Genomic DNA, 9965 nt, shown 5'->3' on the forward strand with positions numbered 1-9965 from the left:
TACATTATTGATGAAAAGTAGAAGTTACAGGTATGTCTTTATTGTCTCTGACTTATGTCTACAAAATGAAATTAATATATATTCTTCAAATGTTATTCTGGCTGTTCTCACGGGCATGACATGCATCTTGCTGATAGGTGCAACACTATTTTAGGTTCTTTTCCACCAGTATACTTTATGGATTGGAAGGGAAATGAACTGTGGTGAAATTCTGGCTCCATCAAAGTCAATGGAAATTCTGCTACTGACCTTCATTGAGCCAGGATTTCACTTCTGATATTTACAGCCATGGGTTTATTTCATTTTTGTTGTTTTTTTTAAATTAAATAAACCCATGTGTAGGATCATGGGCACTACAAGGTTTTCTGTGTATCTTTTTCATCATCATGTCTATGAGAAAACAGAGCTTGGAACATTCCGTTGTGGTTAAATATCAAGTTATCTGATCACATCAATGAAAGCTAAACCATGTAATCTAGTCTCTCTCAGTCCGCAGAATGTTTCATTTGGAAACACTATAGGTGCTGCTGTTCTAAGGATGACTGCAAGCTGTTGTGTAATAAATAAGATCAGTTGTTTCAACTGGTCAAATTATCCCATCTTACCCTTTCTATCTCCTGAAGGTACAGGAGGGCAATATCTCCAGCTTTCTCGTAGCACGTAATGATTTCTTGTTCACGGTCCGTGTGGAGGTTACTAGTTGACGAGGAAATTGGCAACTTCTCTAGACAAAGACCTGAAAATAAAACACAGTTTTAAAAGGGACATTTAGGTTAAAACAATAGTTCTGTTTGGGACCCATGCTAAGCTAGCCTCTGGCAACGTTAGAGGAGGAGAACAACAAAAACGACTAAGGTGCAGTGGTCTTGAACAGTATATAGCATCGAGACCACCACCTATACCTATTCCCATTTACCATGGCCCCTTTAAGTACTCATTCAGTTTCTAGTTGCCTTCTCAGCCCAAAATTCACTCTTCACCAAGATGGCACCAGAGTTTGTCACAAAAACAACTCAGAAGTCTCAAAACAAACACAAAGATTGCCCTGGGTTCCAGCTCCCCCACAGATTCTGGTTTCCTGGGCTTCTCTTTTCTTACTGCCAGGATTCATGCTTCCAGCAGTCTCCAGCTACATCTCTCAACTCCACACTCTGTTGCCTTTTATATGACTCACCTGATTCCTCTCACGTGGGGTCATCTTGTAACCAGGACTGGCTAAGCCTCAGGCACATCAGGGCAAGCCACCCTGTTACACACCCTCACCCCACGACCCCCAGAACCATGCTGCACTCCCCAGGGCAGGCTCTACCTGAAAAAATTTCCCCCTCTCTATTTCCCCCACTTTTCCTTATGTCACCAGTCGTGTCATGTCCAGGTCTGTACAGTTTCCAGCTCTCCACCATCCTGAGTTCACTAACCATGACATGCTGGAGATCTTGCTCCTCAAAGGCTACCTGGTGTTTATTAATTAACTGCTACCGTGTACCTGTGGAGGAGCTTGGGCTACCCTGTTTCCCTTCTTATCCCACGGGTCATCATTTGGGTGCCTACCACCTCTCAGAAGGGTATAGTCCGACAGTTACCACCTATGTGCTATGACAAGGTCTGCGTTCCTACTTCCTCCTACCTGAATTTCCCCTACATCCCAGACCAGCACCTTTCCCCCAAGATTCCTTTCTATCTGGAACAAATGCAGCTCCGAGGTTCGTCCATCCTCAGCTTCCTTTGTTTCACCATTTCAGATACGAGGCCTGAAGCTTCTCCCTGCTCTACAGAGTGGGTCAGAACCTCCTTCTCTAGTGGTCCTCCTCCCAGTATGGAGAGTTCACCAATCCCTGCTGGCAAATTGTGTACTATGTTGTCCCTCTCTGGACTGCCTGAGATGCTAATTCCCAGTCCTGGTGAAAACTGTTCTTCCTTACTGTCCTCAAATTGTGGTCATCCCGTCCCTTTCCCCCTACCCCCTCGCCCCTCGTATCAATCCATATGAGGGCAAGTCTTCTGCTTATGCCCTCTTCTCCCACACTGAAAACAAACCTCTGGAGGTCTTGTCCCTCCCCTTAGCACAAATAGCTTTTTTGGAGGGGACCTCAACTACGTTGCCTGACTAAAACAGCAGCCCACAAAGTCACAGTCCATGAGGGGGCAATTTTTTCCTGGATGTGTCCCACTTGCCTACAGCAGCAGCACATCACTGGTAACTCTATCATCACCCCTCTGAAACTTTGCTGCTTAGTGACAATAAGGGATTAGTAGCTGTTCTTTTATGGCATGATGGTCAAGGTTAGCCCTCCTCCTTTCCTTTGTTGACTTCTCTACCCTTGGGGTATCCTGGGTGCTGGCTTTCTGTCAATATCATATCAGAATGCTGGGCTAGACTCAGCATGCCTATGTGCTCCAGTCCCTCTGCCTCCAAATAGGCCTCTGCATTCTCTACCATTTCCACCACTATATTCAGGGTTGAAATCTTTTTTACCCAGGATTGTGTCCCCCTATGCAGAACACGCAGGAGCTGCTCTAAGACAATTAAGTCCGTTATTCCCACTAACAAATTCATTTCCAAGCTCAGCCATTGACCAGTTACATCCCATAGTGTCTGGATTACTGCATGGGGCTGGGCCTCTTGCAGAAACAGCTCTATCCACAACTTCAGTTGGTAACCCAAGCCGATCTAAGATGGCTGTTTTTAGATCAGGGTATGAGCTTGACAGGATATCACTCACGGCTCTATAAGACACTTGGGATGCCCCTATTAAAAAAGGGTGGTCTGGCAGCCTAGATGGATTCTCCCTCAACCAGCAACCCACTAAAAAGTGCAGAGAACCTTCCACATCATCCCCCAGACCTAAGTTCCCTCTAACCTGCGCGGCCATGCAGTAGGCTATCAAAGGCCATGCAGGAGGGGAGAGGCACCTCCTCCCCCGGCCCCAGAGCTGCCGCGGCGGCTGGGGAGAGGAACCTCCTCCTCTAGCCCCAGCTCCGGAGCTGCTGCGGCCGAGGAGAGGTGCCTCCTCCCTCAGGCTCAGCCTATGAGATGTCCCAGGAGAAGTGACTCTTCCCCCAGGACCAGGCTTCCATGGCGAGAGTGGGTTAAGGGGGAATCCTCTCTCCCTGCTGCAGCCTGCATCCCAAACCTCTCATCCCCAACGCCACCCCAGTGCCAGCACCCCCCAACACCCTACCCCTCTGCCCTAGCCCAGAGCCCCTCCCACATCCCTCATCCCCGGCCCCACCCCAGGGCCCGCATCCCCAGCCAGAGCCACTGCATCTCCTGCCACTGTTGTTGGAAGGCAAACTGTACTTCCTGCTATTTCTGTTGGTTCTGTACAGGTGCAGGAGGAGAAACTGAGTTTTCTATTGCTGCTTTGCTAATAGGAGTACAAACTCTTCCATCTCCCCTTTTTTTGGGTTGCTCCTTCTAGGACTATTTCTCTCCTTGGTAGCAGAGGGTTCAGAGATCCCACTGACAATCTGGTATAGCACCATGACTACCATCCTGCCTCTATTTCCCCTTCAAGAATTCAGTTTCCAGTCCCCTTTTCAGACCAAAATCCTTTAGTTGAATCTTCACCCAGCTGGCAATAGAGTTTGCCACAAAACAACTCAAAAATCTTAAAACAAACAAATGACTTCCCTCAGTTCCAGCTCCATAGCCTCCTGTTTTCTGGGGTTCCCTTTGATTATTGCCAGGACTCGTGCCTCTGGCAGTCCTAGCTACTTCTCTCTATTGCACACCTTGCAGCTTCCTGCTGCCTTTTATACATGAACCTCTTGCTTCCTCTCAAGTGGGCTCATCTTGTAATCAGGGCTGCAGTAGCCCCAAGCTCTCCAACCCAAGGACACATCACCCTTTTATAAGTATACTGTAGCATCTACTGCAGTAACTAATTCAGCGGAAGCAAGCTGCAGTATTTTTGCAAATATATGATGTATCATGACAGCCTAGTGCAAAAGCATCTTTTTCCAGTGTTTAAATTATTCAACAGATATATCTTCTGCCCAGAAGCCACCACAGTAGCCAAGGTAAGCTGAAATGCTCAAGCTAATGGTTCCTTGATTTAAATGTCTGAGCAAGGCAGGAGCATGTGTTACAAGAAAGTGGCAAAGTATTTTGAAGAAGAGAGTTTAGGAAGTTGTAATGTAGTTCAACATGTTTCTCCCTTTGCTTTTTAATCACAAATGTGGGCGGATGTGCTCTGGAAGCTGTAATCATAGTGTGCAGCCAGTAACATGTTGGAACACATCTGATCATGACATTCCATCCTACAGAAAGTAGTGTTCATTGATGGGTAGGTATTAGAAGGACAGATACCAACAACACACACACACACATACAGTGGAGCAACAAGTAACTTGTTAAATAATTTTATTAGTCTCACTATATAGTTCCATGTATTGAAATATATTGTTAATGATATACAGGACTGAATTAAGCATCTTCAGAAACAACATATTGAAAATCAATATAACAGCTTATGTAGCATAACACAGTCTGGGAAAGATCCTTAGCCCTGCTCTGACTCCTTTAAATAGGGTATGAGGGCAGGATAGACATAAAGGGACCCTAAAAACCCCAGATCTGGCTGGGAAGGATTCCCTCAGCATAGGAACAGAGGAAGACAACCATAATAACTTTTCAAGTACCCTTTCACAAGGCATGGCATTGAGGGCAGCAACCTCAGTGTGGAGATTCTAGTCAGTGCCATGGTCCATAGGGCAGTTTCCCTGGGCTGATCTACCAGGCATACCCCAGGACTGTTAAAATTATGACAGGGCCTGCAGAGCAGTGCAGGATGAGAAGGGTGAAAAGGTGGTTTAAAGCCACCTTAACCCTTCCCTCCACCGTGGCTAGGAGTTCTGTACTGCACCTCACAGGCACACTGCAGAATCTCTCCTTTTAAGAAATATAAAAGCTGCCAGAGGCAAACAGAAGCCTTGTTCCACAAAGAATATCAGATCTACAATGGATTTTAACAGTTATCTGGTACTCAATGCCAGGTACATGAGAGATTTATTAAGCTTTTTTTAATATCTAACTCTCACCACATGTGAGAGAAAAACTAAATACCGCCTGCTACAATCAGATACCATTTGCTAGACAAATAATATCCATTATAATTATTTTCATGATATAACAGATCTAAATGCTATGCTGCATTTTTAAAGTATTATTCGGGCCATGTTTAGAGCTGAATAATGCTACCACCATCTATTTACATCATATAAGAGTACAGGGTTTCTATTAATTCCCTAGCCACATCATTCAGATTAGATGAAGTGATTAGATCCTGCAGTATCCAGAGATGGGCATTGTTACATTATATGAACAACTATCTAATAGCATCCTTTTTAGTGCAATTAGATGCCTCACTTACACCATCAATACCATTTTTAAAAAGCTGCATACATGGAAAAATATTGCTCCATAGCCAAGGGTTGCCTTTTGATATTTTATTAATGCCAATCTGACAACTGCCATCTTGGTCAGCACATTGGGATTGAACTGAAGACCTCTACAACAAAATGTTCATGTTTCTACAGATTGAGCTACCATGCCGAGCTGGAGACTGTAACAGACACGCATCCTCTATGGGTCAAACATCAAAGGGGACTAATAACACACACAGACCAGAGCGTTATATCCATACCTACCAAAATATGCTTAGTCAAACGTATTGACTTAATATGAATCTACATATTATGTTATTCTTTGCATGTCCTTTTAGATAAGGAGCTCAAAATGCTTTACAAACATATATTAAGCCAACACTCTTGTGAGGCACGTATCATTACACTTAGGTTATAGAGGAGGAAACTGAATAAAGTAACTTATTCAAGACTATAGAGTACATCTGTTCAGAGACAGAGAACACGTCCAGGACTCTAATCTCTCAGTGCAATACTCTAATCCAGTGGTTCTCAAACTTTTGTACTGATGAATCCTTTCACACAGCAAGCCTCTGAGTGTGACCACACCCTTACAAATTAAAAAAAAAAACACACTTTTTAATATATTTAACACCATTATAAATGCTGGAGGCAAAGCGGGGTTTGAGGTGGAGGCTAACAGCTCACAACACTTATGTAATAACCCTGTGACCCCCTCAGGGGTTCCAACTCCCCGTTTGAGAACCTCTGCTCTAATCAGTACATAACCCTCACTTTCTACTGCAGTTTGTTAGCTAAACAATCCAAGTCGGTAAAATAAAAATCCTTCAACCAAAAACAGTTTTCAGCTATTGCTAACACAGGTTTTCTAGATACTAGAATTTAAAAATCCATTAGAAGTTACTAGGCTAACGCCTTCCAATATGCACATTTTACAACTAGTGTAGATGGTGGTATATACTTTAATCTTGGCCAGTTCAGCATGTTTTTAATTATACACTATCAGTCTCTGATGCCTAGCCCACTTCATCTGCTCCCTCTGCATGTGCTTCCCTGCCACCGTTTTTTGTAGCCAGATATACTGTCCAGTAACTTCGTTCTATTCCTCTAAACATACTGCCCTGCCACCTCCTGCTCTTCTCCTCTGGAACTTCCTCTCTGCACATGAGTGGCAGCTCTAGCTTCTGACAGCAGCTTCCATTTCCTCTTTTCCTGCAATGTAGCAGTAGCCACAAGCAGAGTCAGCAAAACTGGTTTCTCCTCTTAGGCTACGTCTACACGACGCGCCGTTTTGGCGCGTTAAAATCGATTGCTCGGGGTTCGATATATCGCGTCTGGTCTAGACGCGATATATCGAACCCAGAGCGTGCTTAGATCGATTCCGGAACTCCACCAAAACAAACGGAGTTCCGGATTCGACATGGCGAGCCGCGCACATCGATCCCGTGCGGTGAAGACGGGTGAGTAAATCGATTTTAGATATTCGATTTCAGCTACGCTATTCTCGTAGCTGAAATTGCGTATCTAAAATCGATTTTTGCGCGTAGTCTAGACGGGGCCTTAGTTTGCTGCTGCCTTTCCAGGCTTTATTTTTGTAATGGAAGACATGGAAGCAGCAGCAAATTAAGAAAGCCAGTACCATGCGACCAGCCTGTCCACTCTCCGCACTGCTATCAAATGTTCCACGGACCACACTTTGGGAATTATTGCAATACACTCATTTAATAAGCCCAAAGAAATGGACAGAAAAATACTCCACTTTACACATCAGTAAATGAACGTGTGACAATTTTTTAAAAGGTGAATTATTTAACAAGCATCAAAAAAATGCCTGATCTCTCATAAGTTTTTCATTGCTAATATTCGGAATTTTTTGTCCAAACTACTATAAAAGTGCATCTTTGTAAGTGTGTTCCTATGCACAACACACAAACTTTCAATAGATGTGCAAGGGAATACTGACAAATGTTCAAGCTGACTTATATAGTAATTGTTCCCATAGAGTAATTTTTGTAAAAACTAAGCTAAATATTCTACTTACATTTAGGCTGAAATATCTCCATCTGCCAGACATGTTAAAAAAAATTAAAAGTTTTACACTGAATTTATGCTACCCAGGAATTTCCACAGAAGGTGTCTACACTTAAAATGATACTGCCAATCTGATTTTATTAAAACAACTTATTTCAACAAATTCAGTTTCTAATAGTGCAACCATCAAATATTCTGTCTTAGATATTTTTTAAAAATGTCTTCTAAAAAATAAAGACTATTCCTGTTTCCTTTCTGGTATTTATAAAATACCTTTCTAGCAAGGGAGGGTAACACAGCAAAAAAGACAATGGTTCAGAGAAGAGCCAAGAGACTGATTAACAGATTAGAAAACTGTTAATTGAGCTCTTTGAGTCTATTTAGCTTAACAGAAGGTTAAGGGGTAAACTTTACCACAGTTTATAAGTATCTATACAGGAAAGAAATATTTAATAATGGGCTCAGCAGTCCAGCAGAGAAAGGTATAACACCACCCAATGTCTGAAAGATCAAGCTAGAGAAATTCAAAGTGGAAATAAGGCTTACATTTTTAACAATGAGAGTAATTAACCAGTGAAACAATTTACCAAGGGCCATGGTAGAGTCTCCATTACTGACAATTATTAATCAAGACTGGATGTTACTCTAAAACATACACTCTAGGAACTATTTTGGGGAGGTTCTATGGCTTGTGTTATACAGGAGGTAAAACTAGATTAAATGATCATAATGTTCCCTTTTGGCACTGGAATTTGTGAATAAAGGCACAACCCCTCTTTTTTTGTTCCTCTGTACATCATCTTTAAGAAAAGACAGTTACTCACCTTTGTAACTGTTGTTCTTCGAGATGTGTTGCTCATATCCATTCCAGTAGGTGTGCGCGCGCCGCGTGCACGTTCGGAGACTTTTACCCTAGCAACACTCGGTGGGCCGGCAGGGCGCCCCCTGGAGTGGCGCCGTCATGGCGCCTGATATATAGCCCTGCCGGCCCGACCACTCCTCAGTTCCTTCTTGCCGGCTACTCCGACAGAGGGGAAGGAGGGCAGGTGTGGAATGGATATGAGCAACACATCTCGAAGAACAACAGTTACAAAGGTGAGTAACTGTCTTTTCTTAAAGATGATGTACAGAGGAACAAAAAAAGAGGGGTTGTGCCTTTATTCACAAATTCCAGTGCCAAAAGGGAACATTATGATCATTTAATCTAGTTTTACCTCCTGTATAACACAAGCCATAGAACCTCCCCAAAATAGTTCCTAGAGTGTATGTTTTAGAGTAACATCCAGTCTTGATTAATAATTGTCAGTAATGGAGACTCTACCATGGCCCTTGGTAAATTGTTTCACTGGTTAATTACTCTCATTGTTAAAAATGTAAGCCTTATTTCCACTTTGAATTTCTCTAGCTTGATCTTTCAGACATTGGGTGGTGTTATACCTTTCTCTGCTGGACTGCTGAGCCCATTATTAAATATTTCTTTCCTGTATAGATACTTATAAACTGTGGTAAAGTTTACCCCTTAACCTTCTGTTAAGCTAAATAGACTCAAAGAGCTCAATTAACAGTTTTCTAATCTGTTAATCAGTCTCTTGGCTCTTCTCTGAACCATTGTCTTTTTTGCTGTGTTACCCTCCCTTGCTAGAAAGGTATTTTATAAATACCAGAAAGGAAACAGGAATAGTCTTTATTTTTTAGAAGACATTTTTAAAAAATATCTAAGACAGAATATTTGATGGTTGCACTATTAGAAACTGAATTTGTTGAAATAAGTTGTTTTAATAAAATCAGATTGGCAGTATCATTTTAAGTGTAGACACCTTCTGTGGAAATTCCTGGGTAGCATAAATTCAGTGTAAAACTTTTAATTTTTTTTAACATGTCTGGCAGATGGAGATATTTCAGCCTAAATGTAAGTAGAATATTTAGCTTAGTTTTTACAAAAATTACTCTATGGGAACAATTACTATATAAGTCAGCTTGAACATTTGTCAGTATTCCCTTGCACATCTATTGAAAGTTTGTGTGTTGTGCATAGGAACACACTTACAAAGATGCACTTTTATAGTAGTTTGGACAAAAAATTCCGAATATTAGCAATGAAAAACTTATGAGAGATCAGGCATTTTTTTGATGCTTGTTAAATAATTCACCTTTTAAAAAATTGTCACACGTTCATTTACTGATGTGTAAAGTGGAGTATTTTTCTGTCCATTTCTTTGGGCTTATTAAATGAGTGTATTGCAATAATTCCCAAAGTGTGGTCCGTGGAACATTTGATAGCAGTGCGGAGAGTGGACAGGCTGGTCGCATGGTACTGGCTTTCTTAATTTGCTGCTGCTTCCATGTCTTCCATTACAAAAATAAAGCCTGGAAAGGCAGCAGCAAACTAAGGCCCCGTCTAGACTACGCGCAAAAATCGATTTTAGATACGCAATTTCAGCTACGAGAATAGCGTAGCTGAAATCGAATATCTAAAATCGATTTACTCACCCGTCTTCACCGCGCGGGATCGATGTGCGCGGCTCGCCATGTCGAATCCGGAACTC

General features: G+C 42.3%; 1 protein-coding gene across 5 annotated transcripts in view; it reads right to left on the reverse strand.

Moving 5' to 3' along the window:
• Positions 1–9965, reverse strand: part of TTC7B (tetratricopeptide repeat domain 7B) — a 336047-nt gene that overhangs the window by 270830 nt on the left and 55252 nt on the right. For all 5 annotated transcript variants that reach the window (XM_032766516.2, XM_032766515.2, XM_075065637.1 and 2 more), the window contains one exon: positions 606–736. In XM_032766516.2, coding sequence (XP_032622407.1) covers positions 606–736 — 131 coding nt within the window. The remainder of the gene's footprint in view (positions 1–605; positions 737–9965) is intronic.

The sequence above is a fragment of the Chelonoidis abingdonii genome, chromosome 4, assembly GCF_003597395.2.
Source record: "Chelonoidis abingdonii isolate Lonesome George chromosome 4, CheloAbing_2.0, whole genome shotgun sequence".
Taxonomy (NCBI): Eukaryota; Metazoa; Chordata; order Testudines; family Testudinidae; genus Chelonoidis; species Chelonoidis abingdonii.